Genomic DNA, 21,090 nt, shown 5'->3' on the forward strand with positions numbered 1-21,090 from the left:
CCAGGTCAAAGTGCATCCGTAGCGAAAAGCGGTAAATACATAGCCTCCCTACGATAAGCGTTAGGGTGGTCTAGGAACATCGGTGCCCGCATACATCGATGTCGTTATCGATTGCCTCGTTTGCGGAACACCTCGTGTGTGACCGTCCATTGCGTCCAGCTCGCTCGATATTACAATAACGCAGCTTCGCCCATGCCTGTAAGACAGTTTTGTGACACGGAGAACACACGGCGCATACTGGATGCACGTACAGTACACCCGGTAACGTGTGAAAATGGATGTCAACGTGTAATTTGAGGATGCGAGTTGATCGCAGACACGCGGCTTGAAAGTTTTCAAACCGGTGATACTTACGGATTTTATGGCCGGCACTAAAACCAACCCCGGTATACGTGTGCTTACGCATTGCTTTTTTACACGGCGTGTTATCCTAGGACACCATCTTCTTACTTTCAGAATCTGTTTACAACGTAATTACATAGTTGTCGATGGCGAGTTTGACCCTTTGAGTCGTGCCTGGTGGTAAGTAGTCTTACCGCCGTTTTTTGTATATTTAGAGAACTTTCAAGAAAATTGGCCCACCCTGAATATGAAATCAGATTTTAAAGCTTCGAAATGGCGAAACCAATATGCCGGATGAAAATTTCAAACTCCATCGAATCTGAAGTAAAAACTCTGTTCAGGGGTTTTTGGGGTCGCTGATCAGGAATCTGAAATCAGATATTGAAAATTCAGTATGGCGAATCCAATCAACGACCCCGAAAATCCCCCCATAGAGTTTTTTGACCGTATTCGATCAAATTTGAAATTTTTGTCCGCCATGTTAGATCCGCCACCCTGAATTTTTCAAATCCGTTTTCAAAGTCGTAATCAGCTATCCCACGAACCATAGTATACTATATCGTTATAAAAGTTGAATCGGCACAGAAATGTGCGACTCAAAGGGTCGACGTATTATAACCAAAACGTTACGATAAAGTTTCACGAATCATATACTTGTACTCGAGAAGGTGAAAAAAAAAAAAAAAAAAACTGGAAACTTGAGCTCAAAGTTTGGAACTGATTGACCATATAGTATCGTAGATTATGGAAATGTGAAAATTATATTACACTTTTATGAAAGCAAACAGTTTGAATGCTGAAATCGTTGTTTGTACAAATGTATATTATATTATTATAATATAAGATGCGAATTAATTGTAAATGATCCGCCGCCGATTAATTGAACAAGAAAAATCTGCAACATGCTAAACTTTGTTGTCGAAGAAACCGCGTTCTGTAATTTCTATTGAAGAACAAAAAAAAAAAGAAAATAACGAAAGAACAACTCGACCGGTGAGAGGAAACAATATTTTACTCTTTCTAGGAATATAACGACCATGTGTCACGTAACGCGCCTATCAAGGTGGATATTTTTAACTCTACCACCCTCCGCTTCTAAATACTTCACAAACGACGTGCTGGAAGTGGTGAAGATATCGGATTGAGGGATAGAAACGATTTGCGAATTGATTGAAAATTTTTTCAATAATTCATCAAGGCCGACACGGGGTGGTTGCCTTGCCGTTTATTGTCAGCGAACGTTAGAATGAAAGGTGGATCTTTTTAAATAGTTTCGGGATTCACGACTAGAGCTGAAGTATTCAGGTGGCAAGGCACGCGATTTCCTCGTGCGGTTATAGTTACGTACAGAAAGGTAATCAATTCTCGACATTAGCGGGTCTCAGAGTGATGAAACAAAAAGGGGAGAACAAGGATTGAGCTACGACAAATACCGTGAAAGAGAAAAACGACCACTGGCCGGTATCAAGAAGGGGAAAGAAAGAGGAGATAAGAATATAGTCGAGTCAGCTGGACAGAGAGAAGGATGGCAAAGAACGTCCAGACGAGACGGTCTCGTGATTGACTTGGACGCGCTTTTAAATATTTAACGCGCGCGATTAGCCGCGGAGAAAAAGATGAGAAAAAAACTCGACAGCGTGACCTCTTTACGAAAAGTACCCGAGTACTCGTTTACGTTCCACCACCAGTAGGAACAGAAATGTCAAGTATTATACATGTACATATACACAGACATATATATGTATATATATATTAGACTGGGCCAAAAAAATTGACTATTTTTTTTTTTGAAAAATATATTGAGAATATCATTCAGTATGGCAAAAGAAAAATTCCATGAAATTTTAAGCCCTTAATATTAACTTTAAGAGGTCTATCATCGCTATTTTTGATTTTTAGTAATAATTTGATGTTTTACGTCAGAACTGTCGAAATATTGAAGTGAAAAAATTTATGTTTACTCATTCCTTTATAACATTAAATTCCCTACAAAAAAGGTCTGATTATAGATTTTTGTCAGACAAGCCGTTTCCGAGTAATTAAACTTAATAAATTGATATAATTTCTCGAGAATTTCTCGAGAATTAATCGAGAAATTATATCAATATATTAAGCTTAATTACTCGGAAACGGCTTGTCTGACAAAAATCTATAATCAGACCTTTTTTGTAGGGAATTTAATTTTATAAAGGGATAAGTGAACATAAATTTTTTCACTTCAATATTTCGACAGTTCTGACGTAAAACATCAAATTATTACTAAAAATCAAAAATAGCGATGATAGACCTCTTAAAGTTAATATTAAGGGCTTAAAATTTCATGAAATTTTTTTTTTGCCATACTGAATGATATTCTCAATATATTTTTCAAAAAAAAAAATAGTCAATTTTTTTGGCCCAGTCTAATATATATATATGTATATATATATATCGAACGGTATTCATTCGATCACTTTCCGTGATTGTTGCTGCACTTTTCATCAAGACAGACGTGTCGTTTCCACTTATCGCATGAGTAGAAAATTGAGGCGAATGCTTTGTCGGATTCGCGTGCGAAACGTGGAATGGCGCTAAAGTACACGGCGTTAATTACCCATAATATTAACGATCATTTTTGTACCCTCGTACGTCATAAAAATTTCCAGACATCGCTGTCCGACTTGTGGCAAATAGAAGAATTTTTTTTCAGTTAGAAAAACCTTTACAGGATCGGAGCTTTATCGCGTCGAGGATAAGGATCGATATTCATTTAATTATCTTACGTAAATTGATTAAACCCAGTCGGGTATAACGCATCCTGCCCGTAAGAATTTGAAATACCGTTTCTTCGGGCTCTGATCGCCAAGTCAGGTTAGAAAAATTGGACACAGTTCGATCGTGAAGGAAAAAGGAATATGCGAAAATCGATTCATCGATTTCAACCCTCCCGTCCCTTATACTCTGCATATTCTAGAAACACGTTCACTTACATGCCGTTACGCAAATTAAATTCGATTTATCGTCCCAGTTCCTGTCTCCTGTACGGGTATACATACATGTGCATACTGTGCGGGTATACAGTAAATCAGGTATACTCGGTCACTTGAGTAAAAGCTCGAAGCTAAAAGTTACACCGAAGTCTCCGAGCTTCCTATATTTTCATTTCCTTCTGTCCGCACGAGGTGTTAAAAACGTCTAGGAAAATTAGTCCGGACGCTTCTCTTCTCCGGTTGATACATAAATAACCATTGGACGCTTTTCGATGGTCTGTTTCATTATTATTTATTTATTTTGTTTCTCTCTCGTCGTTTTACCGACTGTAATGACCACCGAATAGGGGGGGGATATTTGACTCCGACGAATGTCTAACCCATTTTTCTTCTCCGACAGAACCGGCAGCATAGAGAGACTGGAGGCAGGTGACAAGAGGGTGATTGCTACCCACCAATTACTCCCCGAAGACAACATAAACGTGGTGGTCAGGTGAGTCGAGCTGTCCGTTTTATTACACCCTCGCAAAACCGAACGATACCCAATTTCCTACGACTTGTATTTGATGGACAAATTATCCGCGTGTTCCTCCTCTGCACACATCGCTGCGGGCAAGGAAAATCGAAGAAATTGTAATTCGCGGTTCGCTTTCATGCGATTTACCAACACTGTATAATTTTCAGGGTCCGACCACTGAGTAACAGGGAGATTAAATCTGGCGACGAATCGGGCGTGCAATTTCCTGGCAATGGTCAAATTCATGTAAGCTATCTTTTTGTTTGCTTTTTATTCGAGGTGCCACTCGAAAAATTTGCGACACGTAGCGACTTGCACGAAAAGATGTTATATATGTTATGCCGTTGTAACTTTTGAGCGATGAAGAAAAGCTTGAATTTTCTTTTCTTTCCACACGATCGTGCAGAGCACAGAGTTTCTGAGAATTAAAAATTCAGTCATCTTTTTTTTTTGTGAACACTTATTCGTTGACTTGTTCCAATTGACAACTCTGGCGTAAACCTTAATCGCTTCAATTACTAATTTCAGTGCGATGGAATACCCAACAGCGGTGACAAGAAGCCCAAATTATTCTCGTACAACGTCGTGTTCGAACCGGCGGCGTCACAGGAAGACATTCTCCAGTATTCCGGCGTTAAAAAACTCATCGAAATGGCCGTCGAAGGATTCAGCTGCACGGCATTTTGCTACGGGCAAACCGGTAGCGGAAAAACACACACTTTGACCGGGCCTCCGGGTTTGGTGAGTGAGGATGCCGATTTTTCGCAAATCGATTAATTTTTCGGCAAAAATTTTTATCGGGAGAAGATGAAATTTTTGCCGATTATTGTTCAGTAATCGAGTTAATAATTTGTCTTCAGAATTATTCGTTGAAAGTCTAAGAGAAAATGTAAAATTTATTTATTTATTTATTTATTGCGAATATAGGACGTGTAAACAAATGGTTGAAATTTGTACTTATCCGTGAAAAAAATATCTTTTGCCAATCCACGACGAAAATCCGAATGGCAATTTTTACACAAACTTAACACACACGAAAAAATGTTGTTGTTGTTTTTATTTTCTCGTCATATTGGATCCGCCATTATGAATTTTCGAATTTCGAATTCAGATTCGCAAGCAGTGACCCCAAAAGCACATGTATGCAAAATGTATGCATGAAAGGGTTAAATAGACTCAATTTGACAACCTTTGGTATTGTATTTCATTTCTTTTCTCTTTATTTTCTTAGTTCAACGGGAAAAATCCCTACTCCGAAGGTCACGGATTGGTCTTTCGCTCGTTCGTCTACCTCTTCAAGATACTACAAGAAAGACAGGATTGCAATTTCGTGCTCCGAGCGTCCTTTCTCGAAATCTACAACGAAAAGGTTTGAAAGCTCTCGTTGTCTTTTCTTTTCTTCTCAAGCTACGCGTGTATTAAAATTCTTCCCTGCTATTCGCTCAACATTTGTCATCATCATTTGGCAGGTTATCGATCTCCTGAATCCTGGAACAAGTAGAAAACCTTTGGCGGTAAGATGGAGCAAAAAAATCCGAGGTTTTTTCGTCGAGAATTTATTCACCGTCGAGTGCGAAGAGCTTGACGATTTATTAGCCGTTTTGGAGGAAGGTAATTCGATCCTTGATCGAGTAAATCTCCGTTCCCTTCAAATTATACCTAGTTTAAATCGCCGCTCGGTTACATAATTTTTTTCTTTCTTATTCACCCTTCACAGGCATGCGGAATCGCTCCGTCGGCTCGCACAACATGAACGATCATTCCAGCCGAAGCCACACCATACTGACCGTCCACATCACCTCGGAACAACAAGTAAATTATCAACGTGACTTAACTTTGTGAATTTATGAATCGATAAGGTGGTCCGTGTTCGGGGTGTTGGCGAATTTTTTCCAAGCCATTCCCCCAAATCAACTTCAAATAATTCGCTTTGTCCGCGAAGTTGATTTGAGGGTTGTGGCGGAAAAAATTCATCAAACCTAGATAACGACCACCCTGATAAGTTGAAGTTCGTTCGAATAATCAACAAATATTTCTCTCTCGTAATCCGCAGATGGAAAACGGAGTATTTATTTCCAAGCAAGGCAAGATCAACTTTGTCGATCTTGCGGGCAGCGAAATGACGAAGAAAACACAGAGCGAGGGTAAAACTCTCGAGGAAGCTAACAACATCAATAAAAGCTTGATGGTGCTAGGTAATATACTCTCTGCAAGTTTGCTGTTTTATGTCGTTTCTTTTTTTTTCATGATAAAAATTCATAACGTCAACACTTGTAGAAGCAAGTATATCGGCGGAAAAATCGCGTCATTTCAAGAGGCGGAGCCGCGAAGCTTTCGTGCAACTTATCTTGACCCGAATTACTGTTTGAACGAGACTGTCTTACAGAGTCGACACTCGCACCTCGGCAAATAGTTGGTACAGAACCGTTTGGAACGGGCTTATAAGTCACGGACCTGTCAATGTAACCGCCAAAATATACAGAGAGAATTATCGACAAGCAACGGTGTGCAAACATCGAATCGTCGCTGTAATGAAACGCACGTCGTGATCCGTCCATCAATCGTGTCTGTTTCTATGGGCTATGGCGATTCGGGCGATCGAAAATTACCAATAAATATTTCATTATTCTTCCTTTATGTACATACATACCGTTCATGGAGTCGCGAAGACAACCGGGACACAACTGCGAACCACAATTTACTCGTATTCATAAAGGAATACATATAATGTAAGACCTGGACTAACTGTAATTACACGTGATCCATCATTCACGACGTGTTTCGTATCAGCTTTGTAGGGTCGATTTTATGCTCGTTTGGACGTACTCCAAAATTACATATGAAATTTTGACAATTTTGAAAGAAAAATTTTAACGGTATAACTTATGTACCTGACTCTTCTCTTTGCAATATCAGACGATATTTCAACAATTTTTATTTTTCGATTTGACTAGCTTCGCGTTCGATTTTTAATTACTATGCGAATATATTCTCTATTTCACCGATTTCAACAATTTTTTTTTTTTAAACCATTTATTCTTTTCTTTCAATTCTTTCTCACAGAGAGACTGATGTCAGTATGTACTTAAAAAAAGAATCGAGCATCTTCATTTTTATCGTTACAGGATACTGCATCGCTTCGTTAAGTGATGGGAAAAAGAAAGCTGGACATATTCCTTATCGGGATAGCAAACTGACGAAACTACTTGCGGACAGTCTCGCCGGAAATGGAGTTTCTCTTATGGTACGAAGACGCGATGAATGCACCGAATTGCATTTATCCCGACAAAGTTGACTACGTTATCGTAAATGCAAATATGTACTCTGCTTTAACTTTCAGATCGCATGCATTTCTCCGGCGAGATCTAACGCGAGCGAAACTATAAATACACTGCGCTACGCGGCGCGTGCTAAAAAAATTCGCACCAAGCCGATTATCGTTATGGTATGCACGTTTCTAAAACTTTTACCGTATGCCAAATTGCAACCGACTGCATTGTCGTTATTAGACTATTTCCCAACCGTTGGTCAATGCCCTACGACTTACGTTATGTTCTCGATTTTTCCACACCCAGGATCCCAGGGAGGCTTTGATACTCAGCCTGAAACGAGAAGTCGGCGCTTTGCAAACAGAGAACGATCACTTGAGGGTAGCGCTCAACTTAGGCGGGGAATCCCCGATCTTTGCGCGGGTCGAATCCAAGGGTACGTAAAATTGAATATTGATCGCTCGTTCAAATTCTTTTTTTCACATTCAATCTCTCTCTCTATAGAGAAATTAATCGCTTCGATAATCCCGACTGTCTTGAATTGTCCACAGCTGGGGAAAGAAGACCGCTTCCAACACCGCCTCGAGTTGATCTTGACAAATTAGCGGAACTCGAGGGTCCGGAACTCGGCCAACTTGTTCGGGATTACATCACCGAGAACGAGGCTCTTCGACGGGAAAATGCCGAGCTTTACGTCACCAGGGAACAAGTAATGCGCGACCAGGAACAGGTCTGCAGGGAAAATGAGAGGCTTTTGAAAAAACTTGAGGATGTTAATTCGTGAGTGAAAATTTACGGTTTTTCGGGAAGTTGAAAATCGTCGTTCCACCTACCGTTCGTTTCCGTAATCATACGTGTTGTTTGGCCCGTTTATTTTCGCCGTATTTCAAAGCACGGATAATTTTCAGCGTCTGTTGTCGTTCGCCTATTATTCCGGCTCGGCCCAATTACTCGGCGGAGTTGTCGAGTAGCGTTAACGGCGATTACGTGCCTGGAGCTGCAAACGTCTGGACGAATCCTAATTCGGACCCTAATCAAGCGACGTTTACGACTTCCAAGGTATATTCTCTATTGCTAGAAAATAGCATAACATAGGAGTAAAAACGTGTTTTCATAAATTAGTGCCACTTGTTTTTAAACTAGAGATGTATTACAAAGAACTGTCTCAGAAGCCACTGAAACCCCTCGTATCTGCATGTTATAGTCGATTAATCATTACCGCGTAGCGAATGTTAAATTCTTTCACTTCAGGACAATACCGGTGGAGAAGTAACGTCTGGCGGCTCGGTTCGCGGAATGCCTGAAAAAGTATTGAAAGAATTGGACAAGCGACGAATTGGAGGAAGTTTTAATAACATCCTAGAGGCGTACAAGGACAAAAGTCATCACAGGAGAAACAACTCTTGGGATAATGGAAATGTGGCTAATAGTCCGGATCAAACCTCGTCTCCTGTCGACCCTAGCCAGTAAGAACTAAGACGTCTCATCTATAAGTAGTAACGCCAGTTTCCAAGTACGCATAAAGTAATTCAGAAAATCCATACAGACTATTAAAAATAAAAAAAAAAGGACAAACACAATACGAGCATGAAATATACTTCAAGCTCAACTTTATGCACTGTGCCTGTGGTATAAACCAATGAACTTAAGTTTCTCATCAAGCTGTTGTAATAAGTACCAGTATGCCCGACGATATTCTTTCAAGTCTGATTTCGTTCCCCCTGATTACAGTAACAGAAAAGGTGCAGCCCTGCGAAGAACGTCGACAGTGCCGGAAGAAAGGAGCTTAGCGATGTCAAATTTCGATGATAACCATCCGCCGTTGAAGAGCCATTCTTTGAACGACGACACTTCTACTCCAGACTCTGTTTTAAGTGGGCCGATCCTGGAAGGTAACAATTTGGCTCCGGGTACCGCTGATTCCGTTGCTCCAACCGCGGCATTTCCTGTTATAGCTTCACGTACATCATCTCCATTCACTTCCCCGGAATTAGACGACGGTATTGAAACTTCGAACGTTTCCTCGCGTGGATCAAGACCGCGACAAGAAATCCCTGGCTCGGCGGGTACTAAGGTCGCTAATGGTTTGCCCGCACATCGCGTTTTTGGGAGTCTCGTTTCGCTAGATGGTGACGATCCACATTTTTTGTCTACCTCGCTAACTAATAAGCATTAGGTATAGAAAGGAAGTTATCCGCATAACTTTAGTCGCAATTTGGTACGATATTTTACTTGAACAGTATAAATTATATAACATATTTAAAAAGGGATGATAATTATGCATAAAGAGTACTATTTGTTTATTTATGTACTTATTTGAATGATATTGACAGGATTGCGAAGAACGTAAGTTATGACGATAAATTTACGTTTTTGGATAAAACGATGAAACAACTACTCTTCCAAATCAAATCGCAATATCTTCAAAATAAAATAAAAATATATATATAAAATCACACAGGCAAATTAAAATGGTAGTGACGCACTGAATTCAGTTTGCGCAAACTTCATTGTGAAGTTACTGCAATTCGAGTTGGAACGAGAAGAATATTCTTCAGGCAGTGGAAAAAAACTGTATACAATGAAGTCTAATGGGCAGGCTCAAACTTGACGATAATTATCAAATGTATATTATATTTTAGCGTCATTTACCCACATATTAGATAACTAAATATAACATAGTAAGAGAGTATATTGATTATACCATAATTCTCAAACAGTGTGTTTTGCAACAAGAGATATTTTTACCCTGTGTGCAGAAGTACGTATTTGTGGTGTGCTGTAAACCGATGAAATAATTAAGGAAATGGTATAGCAGACCATTTACCTCTAATTTCTTACGTTTTGAAGAACGTAAATGTAAAGCTAACCCGGTAGTTGACTAATTATTGTAAAAGATTGAATCGTTGATAATGGAGTGCGGTATTTATAATACAGTGTAGGTGTGGCTTACATACGTAATTAAAATGCAGAAGGTTTGTTGTGAAATATTGTGGTTGTCGTCAGTTTTCTTTACTCCGCACCGTATATTACTCAGAATCTTGTATTTTTTATAATTTTCATTTTACTAAACAGTAGAGCAAATAAGAAGGCAGCTTCCTCAGAGAACAGCAATTCAAATTGAATGGCGGCAAGTTCGTCCGTACAACAGTATGTTAATAGACGGTCGACTCGTTGTTTCAAAGGCATTGATCTACCGATTCGTCATGGTTATGTGATTGTTCCGCAACTCTACCGTTAAGTATTTGAAAAGGGGCGAATAAATAAAAAATTTGAAAAAAAAACGTTCGCCATATCTCGAGTCGTTGTATATTTGTCAGTCGACGAGCAGTCACTTGACATTACTTATATTGAAAACGAATAAAAACTGGCAGAAATATGAAGCATTTGCCATACTCGCAGTTGTGCGAATTGGGGTCCGAATCATAACCGAAATCCTAAAGTTGAAAATATCCTATTGATTTATGTATTAAATTTCAAATCAGTGATTTAATCTCTGGAAGTCCGTAGGTACGCTCGCCGTTGACGAGGTGTATAAAAATTGCTAGTCCTGCGGACTTTAGCGTGCGTGCACGATGAGCTGAAGGGCGTTGGAAAAAATAGCAGCATTCTGCTATACCGACTCTACATCGGATCCCACAAGACGGGTCGGTAAGTACAGGCCACTAGAATTGACCCCAAACTCTATCAGACCCGATAAATTATTACGAGAAATAACTCTGCGCTAGCATTCTCCGTCTATCTTCAGTTGAACGTAGTCGTTGACGGAGGAATTTACTGTAAAAGTTGACGATACGGTTCAAGTTTGGTAAGACGGCGCAGTAGTCACTTAGAATGACGAATCAAAATTTCGTTCGTGTAGTTACGGACGAAGATGGAATCACCTGTTCTACTTTTGTCCAGACTGCAGGGTTGCGATAACTCGATATCGAGAAGGCAGTGGGTGAATCGGCGGCCGAGGAGCGAAGAAAGAACGAGAAATCATTCCTGTATGGTTGGTTGTTCATCTCGTGCGTGCGTCAGGGCTAGAGACCCCAATCCTAGTGACGAATAGTCTTTGTCTTAACGTGAAGCAGGTAAATCGAAATACAATCGTGCACGTTGTCGATCGAGGAAAGAAATCAACGCGGCGAACAAGGGAAAGGGCTGGAAGAGGGAAGAGCGAAGAGAGGGCGGTGCGGAAGGACGTCGTAGAGAGGAGAGGAGAGGAGACGTGTTGCGCGTGAAGCGTAGGGCTTATCAGTGCAAGCGGACGAGGAAAACAATCGACAGATATATAAAACTGCTTCCTTGAAGTCCGATGTCTAGTGCTGAGGTGGTGGAGAGCTCCGTTGACCCCCCAGCCAAGAAGCGACGCGTTGCTGCTGCGACTACGGGAGGAGCCGAGAACCCCACGGCGATTGTAGAGATGGCGAAAAATGGCTCGACTTCCCGCGCACCGGCCGAAATCGACGAGGGACTTTACTCCCGTCAGCTGTACGTCCTCGGGCACGATGCCATGCGCCGAATGGCGTCTTCGGACGTTCTGATATCGGGCCTCGGCGGCCTGGGTGTAGAAATTGCGAAGAACGTTATCCTCGGCGGCGTAAAGTCCGTGACCTTGCACGACGACACCGTCTGTCAAATAACCGACCTCGGCTCTCAGTTTTACCTGACCGAGTCTGACGTCGGAAAGAATCGCGCCGAGGCTTGCAGCTACCATTTATCCGAGCTGAATAATTACGTCCCGACTCGTCACTATGCCGGCCCCTTGTCCAAGGAATATATTAAAAATTTCAAGGTCATTGTCCTCACAAACACATCACTTTCCGAGCAACTACGCATATCTGAAATAACCCACGCCAATAATATCGCTCTGATCATCGCCGAGACTCGTGGTCTGTTCTCCCAAGTCTTCTGCGACTTTGGCCCTTCTTTCACCGTCGTAGATACCAACGGTGAACCTCCGATCAGCGCCATGGTAGCCAGTATATCCAGGGACGTCGAGGGTATTGTGACCTGCCTCGACGACAGCAGGCACGGCATGGAGGATGGAGATTACGTCACCTTTTCCGAAATCCAAGGCACCACGGAGCTCAACGGCTGTGAACCCAAGAAGATCAAGGTGCTCGGCCCGTACACGTTCAGCATCGGAGATACCACAAAGTACTCGGAGTACATTAGAGGCGGTATTGTGACTCAGGTGAAAATGCCAAAAACATTGGAATTCAAGCCACTCAAAGTGGCTCTGAAGGAGCCGGAGTTCCTCATCACTGATTTTGGCAAGTTTGACTATCCGGAACAACTGCATCTTGCCTTTACCACACTGCACAAATACATTGAGACTAAAGGACGCCTTCCTCGCCCTTGGAATCAAGAAGATGCCCAGGAATTTGTAGCTGTTGCTAAATCGGTGAAGGAAGATGGTGGAAACGACATTGAGATTAACGTTGAGCTGCTAGAAACTTTTGCCAAAGTTTCCGCCGGAGATTTGAATCCCATGAATGCAACGATCGGAGGTGTAGTTGCTCAAGAAGTCATGAAAGCTTGCTCCGGAAAGTTTTCCCCAATTTTCCAGTGGCTCTACTTCGATGCCATCGAATGCCTGCCCGCTGATAAGTCGGAATTATCAGAGGAGGATGCCTGTCCAACCGGGACTCGTTACGATTCTCAAGTTGCCGTGTTTGGGAGAAAATTCCAATCGAAAATTGGGGCGCTCAAGTACTTTGTCGTTGGAGCTGGCGCAATTGGCTGTGAATTGCTAAAGAATTTTGCCATGATGGGTGTTGGTGCGGAAAATGGCTGCGTCACCGTGACTGATATGGACTTAATTGAAAAATCCAACTTGAATAGACAATTTTTGTTCAGACCTACGGACGTTCAAAGATCCAAGGCTTCTACCGCTGCACGAGTAATTAAAGGCATGAATCCTAACATGAAGGTGATTGCCCATGAGAATAGAGTTGGACCAGAGACTGAGAAAACTTACAACGACGAGTTTTTTGAAGTACTCGATGGAGTCGCCAATGCCTTGGACAATGTGGATGCCAGAATTTACATGGACCGAAGATGTGTGTATTACCGAAAACCACTGCTTGAATCCGGAACCCTGGGAACCAAGGGAAACACTCAAGTTGTTGTGCCGTTCCTAACGGAGTCTTACAGTTCGTCTCAAGACCCTCCGGAGAAGAGCATCCCAATTTGTACTTTAAAGAATTTTCCGAATGCCATTGAACACACTTTGCAGTGGGCCAGAGACACCTTCGAAGGACTATTCAAACAGGCTGCGGAGAGCGCAGCTCAGCACATCTCCGATCCTCTATTTATCGAGAGGACTCTGAAGCTGCCTGGTGTTCAGCCCTTGGAAGTCCTGGAAGCTGTTAAAACAGCTTTAATAGACGAGAGACCAAGATCTTTTACGGACTGTGTAGCGTGGGCTCGCTGCCACTGGCAAGAACAGTACAGCAACCAAATTAGACAGCTGTTGTTCAACTTCCCCCCTGACCAAGTGACCACCAGCGGTCAACCGTTTTGGTCAGGTCCCAAACGATGCCCGGTACCACTGACATTCGATTTGAATGATCCCTTGCATTTGGACTATATCATTGCCACGGCAAATTTGAAAGCAGCAGTTTATGGGATATCCCCTATCCGCAACCGCCATGAAATTGCAAGCATTGTATCGCAAATCAAAGTACCAGACTTTGTACCCAAGTCAGGTGTGAAAATCGCAGAGACTGATTCTCAGGTTCAGGTTTCCAATGGAAGTGGAAATGTGGATCACGATAGGCTGAACCAGCTGCAAGAAGAGCTGGCAAACGCCGAAGGACTCGACGGACTCGTCATTCACCCACAAGAGTTTGAGAAGGACGATGACACCAACTTCCATATCGACTTCATTGTAGCAGCCTCAAATCTTCGTGCAGCAAACTACAAAATCCCACAGGCGGATAGGCATAAAAGCAAGTTGATTGCTGGGAAAATTATACCTGCTATTGCAACAACAACATCCGTCGTTGCCGGACTCGTATGCCTCGAACTTATCAAGCTAGCCCGAGGTGTTACAGACCTATCGATATACAAGAACGGATTCGTCAATCTTGCTCTACCTTTCTTTGGATTTTCCGAGCCGATTGCTGCTCCAAAATTGAAGTATTACGATACGGAATGGACTTTGTGGGACCGCTTTGAAGTAAAGGGAGAATTAACTCTGAAAGAATTCTTGGATTACTTCAAAGAAAAGCATAATCTTGAGGTCACAATGTTATCACAGGGAGTTTGTATGCTCTATTCATTTTTCATGGCAAAAGCAAAGTGCCAAGAGAGAATGGGCTTGCCTATGTCGGAGGTAGTCAAAAAGGTTTCTAAGAAGAAACTCGAGCCCCATGTACGTGCTTTGGTTTTTGAACTCTGCTGCAATGATAGTGATGGCAACGACGTCGAGGTCCCCTACGTACGTTACACACTGCCCTGACTCAGCGACTATACTTCATAATATAGGAAATATCTACTTAACTGATTAGTTGTAGTGATTTCTACAAATTTCTATTTTAAAATACGATACAGGAAAAATATTATTAACCGTTTGACCCCACACATATTTCTCCCACGGATTGTAATGCAAATTTCATTTTGTTTGGCCTCCGCTTTCTCGTGTAATCCTTATTAGCTATTGCTAGTTGCAGGAATTCTCTCATGATTTCTTACCAGTGTCAAACGAAAAGAATTAGAGTAAAAGGAACGTAAAATTTCGTAGTGCTTAACAAATTACTGAATCTGTGAAATCGGAAATTAACAACAATAAAAACTTTTTAGTTAACTTTTTTGCCAAAACATGTGATTTGTGGGTAAGAAAACTTGGAGGATGTTTCACACACTGTATTTGTCGAGTGCAAATTGATAAATTAGGTTTAAAGAAAGATGTTTGGTACAGAAAAATGTTAGCGAATTACACGAAAGATACATGTCGAATAATATTGAATAGCTGAAATGCAAACTGTATCTTGCCATCATCGTTTGTCACTGATGGTTGTGGCTAATAGTGTAAGATGATTGTAGTAGTTTTTATAGAATTCAATTGATTCTTTTGCTGTGAAATCGCCGTCACCATATCTCTATCTTATTTTAAAAAGTTATGAGCGATAAAATACTAACGATTTAATTTATCCGCTTCATAAAATCTTTTTCAAAAACAATGAATAATAATTAATATTGGCTTCAAGACTGTTTGTTGTTACGAGATATACTGCATTTAAATTTGTAAAATATCTTTCTGAGAAGTTTCGAGAATGGGAAAAGAGGAGAAAAATAATCAACTTCTTTTAGACCATATAATAGTGGAAAAATACAAAAAAATAAAATACTGCGAAGTAAAAATGAAAAAAAATAAATAAAAAAAAAACCAAGTAATGGAAAATATTTTGTTTATTCTAGGATAACGCAGATATTTATTGTATTATTTGATCCATGATAAATAAATAGATGTGTTTGGATTTCACGGAAAATACGAAATATGAGTATGAAAATAACGTGCAATTTCTGTTTTGTTATGTTCTTCAACTCCCTTATCATTTATTCGAACAATCGTCTGGTGAAGAATATGCGCAAGCTGCTGGGATTATAACTTATGACTCATAAGACGATTGCGATTAAAAGAAAAACCTGCCTCAGATGACTTATACCTATGTAGTCATAAGTATGTAGTGATTAACGTAGCTAGAAATATGTGTATTATATATTTTCGAGGTAGGGGGATGCCGATTGTGACGTCACGGCGTTGATTCAAGCCTCCAAGCTGAAGACGGAATCGTAAAAATACTTTGACGATTAATAAGTTATTTTTGTAAATAATGAATCACATGATTTCTTCGGTTAATATGATTATTATTCACCGATTGTAGCCGAAAACAAAATCAAAAATTGGCTTATCGGAAGTCAAGGTTAGGATCAGTGTTGACAAGCATCAACAGTGGTTCCATGGTTGGGTAGTTGAGGTTAGGTATTAAAAACGGCGCGAAAATGGCGCAAAAGTCTATCACGTGAGTTGATAATGCATATGTTTCATTAATAACACGCCAGAAAATGGTGTGAATAAACGAATGATTACCGATTTATTATAATATGTACTCTGGTCGATGATATTTTTTGATTTCAGTTCATTTTTCACGAAACGTGTGCCGAAAATTGATACGAATGATCTGGAGTCAGAGCTAAGGTATGCTTTTGTACTACCAACAATGTAAAAATCCTCCTAAATTGAATATATTTAGATATAATTAAGAATATGCTCAAGTTTAACGTGATTTTCACGCTGTTTAAATCTCGTACCATTATCCTCGAGCAACCGGTTATCTCGTTAACACGACTGCTAGATAGTAACGGTGTATCGTGTTCTTCATTCAATTGGTTACATATCGGTAATAGTTTGTCCAAGAAGAAAGATGACGACGACAGTCCTTCAGTTGCTAAAAGGAAACGAGTGGACAGTTCTAATGGCACTGAATCTATAAGGTAATATGACAGTAAATGAATTACGATTATTATCCGAGCTACACTGTTCCAAAAATTGTTCATGGACTGAAAATTGTTTACTTAATCTTTTCGCAGCCCGCCACCTGCGAAAAAAATCAGTACTAGTGTCAACGATGCACCATCTACCTCATCGTCACAAAAATCTCCTGGATCAATTCAGCGTAGACAAATAGGTACGATATGTATAGATGTGTTTACGACTTTAAGTATCCTCTCTTTCTTCTAGTCAACTTTACTAGACTTTGTAGTTTTGTTTTGGAGTGATTCGATTCAATTTTACTTTCTACATCCCAATGTGAAATTCCTTGAATTACAGCTCCAGTTAATTTCAAAGGTAATACACTGCATCCAGAAATAGTAAAGAAACTAGAAGAGAGCAGAGTAAAAATTCAAACTCAATCATCTTCAAATGTGAAGATTAAAGATGGTCAAAAGAAAAATCCACTTTCACTCGCATATTTAGGAAAAGAAAATGAGAACAAATCTGTTGTCAAAGATGAGGATGTCAAGAAAACTACACCCAAGAGAACCACGACAAAAAATGATAATCGTAATTCTAAAAACAAAATTAATCAGAGCGCCAAAAAACGAGCGAGAATCATCCCTCAGGATGATTCTAGTGACGACGACGTTCACTTGGCAGTAAGTTTTCAATATTCACTAGTGAGCCATGTTGTACAAATATTCAGACATACTTCTGTGATTATATATCAATTTGTTTGTCGTTACTCAGCTCCCAGATAGTCCAATTAAACCAGATGCTAAAGCATTTCTGAAAAGTCCTGTTAAAAAAGAGATGGAATCAGAGGATGATATATCTCCAAAAAGTAAGCACGCCTCGGAAGAGGAAGAAGCAGAAAGTCCTAAGAAAGCAAAAGTGGAAAAGCCAAAAGCCTCGCCAGCGACTAAAAAGTCTCCGAAAAATGTTCATAGTTTCTTTGGTATGGTACACATTAATATTGTAGTTTCAAAGTTCTCAGTCTCATTGTTTTACCATTTCGTTTCTTAATATCCGTGAATTTCTCTACTTCGTAGCAGTAAAACAGAAGAACGGTTCAAAACCTGAAGAGAAGAAAACTAGTAATGGTAGCGCTAAAACACAGACTTATTCGTATAACCCAGGTGCGTCAAAATATCACCCGATCGACGACGCTAGTTGGAAACAGAATGAAAAGTATGATATTATTTTACACGAACTCTCAGCATCTTTTTATCCAGCTACTAAACTCAATCAAATTTCTGTTCCTCTACAGAGTACCGTACATCGCATTGGCTCGCACTTTGGAAATTATTGAAAGCACTAGTGCGAGGCTGAAAATGATTGAATTTCTCTCAAATTATTTGCGATCCGTCATTGTTCTCAGCCCTGATGATTTCCTAGCCAGTGTTTATCTTTGTTTGAATCAACTGGGCCCAGCCTACGAAGGTGAAGAGAATTTTCGACCTTCTTAGTAGTGTAGAATCCACTGACAGCATTGAACATATATCTATACTCGTTATCATAAAATAGGCATGGAGTTGGGAATAGCCGAGACCACACTTATGAGAGCAATTGCACAGTGTACCGGCAGAACTGTTGCACAGATTAAATCTGACGTCCAAGAAGTCGGAGACTTGGGAATAGTAGCTGAAGAAAGTCGCTCTAATCAGCGAATGATGTTTCAGCCGGCACCTCTGACTGTTTCTGGTGTGTTTAATAAATTGAAAGAAATCTCACAGATGACAGGACAAGCCGTAAGTATACTGACATTATTTTTCAGTAATAAATATGTGCAATTGGCGTTTTTAAGGCAAGTAATCTTTGCTCCACAGTCCATGACCAAAAAGGTTGACAAGATTCAATCTCTGTTTGTCGCATGTCGTTTTTCTGAGGCAAGATACTTTATACGTTCTTTATCTGGAAAATTGAGAATAGGTCTGGCTGAGCAGTCTATCTTGCAGGTAAAAAATTCGAAATATAATTCTTTTATCTTGGTTTTTTCTTTTTTATTCTGAAAAGTTGCTTGTACATTGTGAATGAAATTTGCAGGCAATAGCTTTGGCCTGTGCCACAACTCCACCTGGTCAGGATTATCCTCCAAAGATTTTGGATGCTAGTGAAAAAAGATCTGCCGAGTCATTCAAACAGGATTACGATAAAAAAGCCCTGATACTTAAAACTACGTACTGGTAAGAAAGAAAGATCTTTATTGAATTAGGAAATTTATTGATTGTTTGGTATTCTATATATGTATTTTACATCTTTTTCAGTGAATGTCCGAATTACGATCTCATAATTCCTGTTATACTGAAGGAAGGCATAAATGCCTTACCAGAGCGATGTAAATTAACTCCTGGCATTCCACTTAAGCCTATGCTGGCACATCCAACGAAAGGTGTTCAAGAAGTCTTGACAAGATTCGACGGACTGAAATTTACTTGTGAATGGAAATATGATGGCGAAAGAGCGCAGGTCTGTTGTGCAAAGCCTTATTAATTTTAGTTCACGTAATTTTAATAATGCCAATCAGTTGTATGGAGCAAAATTGTATTTTCGATTAATAATGACAATCTTTTCAGATTCATATTGCTGAGAACAATCACGTGTCAATTTACAGCAGAAATCAAGAAAATAATACCAGTAAATATCCGGACATTATTGGAAGATTGGGCAATACACGTGGGGAAAACGTTAAAAGTTGTGTATTGGATTGCGAAGCTGTTGCTTGGGACAGAGAAAATGAGCAGATTCTGCCATTCCAAGTGTTAATCACGAGGAAACGGAAGGTAATGTAATCCTTGCAATTAATACTTACCGCATGTCGCGTACGAGCCAATACCAATAGTAAAAGGTATATTATAATCACCCCATCCAAACTTGTCTCCCTTGGCCTTGTCGTTAGACAGTCAGTCTACAGTTGTTGTCGTAAGCGCCTTTACAGTCGTCTTTTATTTATTTATATTTTTTTACGTAATTTTTATTTCATTACAGGATGCAAGTGAGGCGAATATCAAAGTACAGGTTTGTGTTTTCATGTTTGATCTGCTCTATTTGAACGGCACATCACTGGTGAAGGAACCCTTCATAAAACGTAGAGAATTGCTGAAAGAAAATTTCAAGGAAGTTAAGGGGGAATGGCAATTCGCAACAAGTCTTGATACAACGACTATGGAAGAGGTCCAAGGCTTTCTAGATGAATCTGTAAAAGGTGAAAGATAACATCTTGACTCTATTTAATCCCAGCAGCTGTTAAACGCTCATTGTGTCATTGTTACTGCTCATCTTCTCTTATAAACCTTGTGACTATCACCTATTTTTCTGTTGATTCCCAAAAAGGAAACTGCGAGGGTTTGATGGTAAAAACATTGGAGCAAGATGCAACGTATGAGATAGCTAAAAGATCTCGCAACTGGTTGAAGTTGAAAAAGGATTATCTAGATGGGGTGGGAGATACGCTGGACGTAGTAGTGATCGGAGGTTACATTGGAAAGGGAAAGAGGACTGGTACTTATGGGGGGTTTTTATTGGCTTGTTATGACCAAGAGAATGAAGAGTATCAAAGTATCTGTAAGGTGTGTATCGTGTGTATACACCCGAGTACTACAAAGTATCGCATCTTTGTCAATTTCCATTAATAAAAACAATCTACAGATTGGCACTGGGTTCAGTGATGAAGATCTTCAAACGCATACAGAATTCTTAAAGAAGCATGTAATCTCGCAGCCTAAATCTTACTACCGATATGACGTTAGCCATGAACCTGACCACTGGTTCGAACCTGTCCAAGTTTGGGAAATAAAATGTGCCGATCTCTCCCTCTCACCTGTACACAGAGCTGCCGCTGGCATTGTGAGTCGAAAATGTTTTTAATCTTTTAGCGAATCTTATCTTTGAATTATTGATTTCACATTACTTATTCATGTTTGTTCAAATAATTCAGATTTGATAATTTTCTATATTAAAATACTTGCAATGTTAATTATCCCTTGTAGATTGATCCAGAGAAGGGTATATCTCTGCGGTTTCCGCGATTTATAGGTATACGTAATGACAAAAATTGCGAGGATGCAACATCATCTCAACAAGTTGCTGATTTGTACAATAACCAGGAACATATTAAAAATCAAACGAGTACGACAAAGGTTGCTGAAGAAGATTTTTACTAGGCATTGAATCCATCATGTTAAATTTAAAAATGCTTAGTTACGTACAATTATATAATTACTCGGAAAAATTTTGCAACAATTTTTTCGGTTTATATGAAATACTGTTAACTCATTTTCTTTAAACAAAATTTTTTAAATTCAAATAGCAGACACAGCGCATACTTGACATATCCCTGCTAACTTATCTCAATGATTTTATTCTTTCCCGCATTACAACGAATGATTTACTGGCTTCATTTGCACTATTTACACGTCTATAAAACAGTCAGATATTTATTATAGAAATTCACTTTTAAGTGAGATTCTGCCAGTTTATCTATATATTAAATTTTATTAA

General features: G+C 39.8%; 3 protein-coding genes across 12 annotated transcripts in view; all 3 read left to right on the forward strand.

The window, feature by feature from the left end:
- The window catches only part of LOC124218946 (kinesin-like protein KIF12), a 25,536-nt gene extending 15,451 nt beyond the window's left edge, over nucleotides 1-10,085 (forward strand). For 5 of the 8 annotated variants that reach the window (XM_046625910.2, XM_046625913.2, XM_069135915.1 and 2 more), the window contains 14 exons: nucleotides 3,712-3,804; nucleotides 3,996-4,074; nucleotides 4,357-4,569; nucleotides 5,060-5,197; nucleotides 5,298-5,439; nucleotides 5,546-5,640; nucleotides 5,882-6,023; nucleotides 6,954-7,072; nucleotides 7,169-7,273; nucleotides 7,404-7,533; nucleotides 7,649-7,877; nucleotides 8,006-8,156; nucleotides 8,349-8,563; nucleotides 8,829-10,085. In XM_046625910.2, coding sequence (XP_046481866.1) covers nucleotides 3,712-3,804; nucleotides 3,996-4,074; nucleotides 4,357-4,569; nucleotides 5,060-5,197; nucleotides 5,298-5,439; nucleotides 5,546-5,640; nucleotides 5,882-6,023; nucleotides 6,954-7,072; nucleotides 7,169-7,273; nucleotides 7,404-7,533; nucleotides 7,649-7,877; nucleotides 8,006-8,156; nucleotides 8,349-8,563; nucleotides 8,829-9,273 — 2,296 coding nt within the window. In that variant the 3' untranslated portion in view covers nucleotides 9,274-10,085. Of the gene's footprint in view, nucleotides 1-3,711; nucleotides 3,805-3,995; nucleotides 4,075-4,356; nucleotides 4,570-5,059; nucleotides 5,198-5,297; nucleotides 5,440-5,545; nucleotides 5,641-5,881; nucleotides 6,024-6,953; nucleotides 7,073-7,168; nucleotides 7,274-7,403; nucleotides 7,534-7,648; nucleotides 7,878-8,005; nucleotides 8,157-8,348; nucleotides 8,611-8,828 lie in introns of all 8 variants that reach the window. The other 3 variants (XM_069135916.1, XM_069135917.1, XM_046625915.1) reach the window with 3 other exon arrangements.
- Nucleotides 10,086-10,857: 772 nt separating this feature from the next.
- On the forward strand, nucleotides 10,858-15,611 carry Uba1 (ubiquitin-like activating enzyme 1). Its single transcript, XM_046629641.2, has one exon. The coding sequence runs from the start codon at nucleotides 11,398-11,400 to the stop codon at nucleotides 14,548-14,550; it is 3,153 nt and encodes a 1,050-aa protein (XP_046485597.1). The 5' UTR covers nucleotides 10,858-11,397; the 3' UTR covers nucleotides 14,551-15,611.
- Nucleotides 15,612-15,760: 149 nt separating this feature from the next.
- On the forward strand, nucleotides 15,761-20,937 carry DNAlig1 (DNA ligase 1). 3 transcript variants are annotated; one of them, XM_046629644.2, is made up of 17 exons: nucleotides 15,766-16,114; nucleotides 16,231-16,290; nucleotides 16,500-16,586; nucleotides 16,683-16,780; nucleotides 17,071-17,249; nucleotides 17,341-17,548; nucleotides 17,643-17,781; nucleotides 17,861-18,033; nucleotides 18,118-18,341; nucleotides 18,420-18,548; nucleotides 18,637-18,776; nucleotides 18,858-19,059; nucleotides 19,167-19,373; nucleotides 19,579-19,795; nucleotides 19,924-20,159; nucleotides 20,239-20,436; nucleotides 20,580-20,937. In XM_046629644.2, exons 1-17 carry the CDS (start codon nucleotides 16,095-16,097, stop codon nucleotides 20,751-20,753), a joined length of 2,691 nt encoding a protein of 896 aa, XP_046485600.1. In that variant the 5' UTR covers nucleotides 15,766-16,094; the 3' UTR covers nucleotides 20,754-20,937. The 3 variants fall into 3 exon arrangements, with proteins under 3 accessions (XP_046485599.1, XP_046485598.1, XP_046485600.1); XM_046629643.1 differs by having other exon boundaries at nucleotides 15,761-16,114; nucleotides 16,231-16,586; nucleotides 17,646-17,781; XM_046629642.2 differs by having other exon boundaries at nucleotides 15,763-16,114; nucleotides 16,231-16,586.
- Nucleotides 20,938-21,090: the final 153 nt, after the last annotated feature.

This window comes from Neodiprion pinetum, chromosome 5 (genome assembly GCF_021155775.2).
Source record: "Neodiprion pinetum isolate iyNeoPine1 chromosome 5, iyNeoPine1.2, whole genome shotgun sequence".
Classification (NCBI taxonomy): domain Eukaryota; kingdom Metazoa; phylum Arthropoda; class Insecta; order Hymenoptera; family Diprionidae; genus Neodiprion; species Neodiprion pinetum.

Excerpts from the sequence above, each read along its gene's own strand:
- Uba1 (XM_046629641.2), top strand. The coding sequence starts at position 11,398 with ATGTCTAGTGCTGAGGTGGTGGAGAGCTCCGTTGACCCCCCAGCCAAG.
- DNAlig1 (XM_046629642.2), top strand. The coding sequence starts at position 16,360 with ATGCTCAAGTTTAACGTGATTTTCACGCTGTTTAAATCTCGTACCATT. Across the intron at positions 17,549-17,642 it reads AAATGTTCATAGTTTCTTTG|CAGTAAAACAGAAGAACGGT; the intron begins GTATGGTACACA and ends TCTACTTCGTAG. Across the intron at positions 20,160-20,238 it reads AGTATCAAAGTATCTGTAAG|ATTGGCACTGGGTTCAGTGA; the intron begins GTGTGTATCGTG and ends AACAATCTACAG.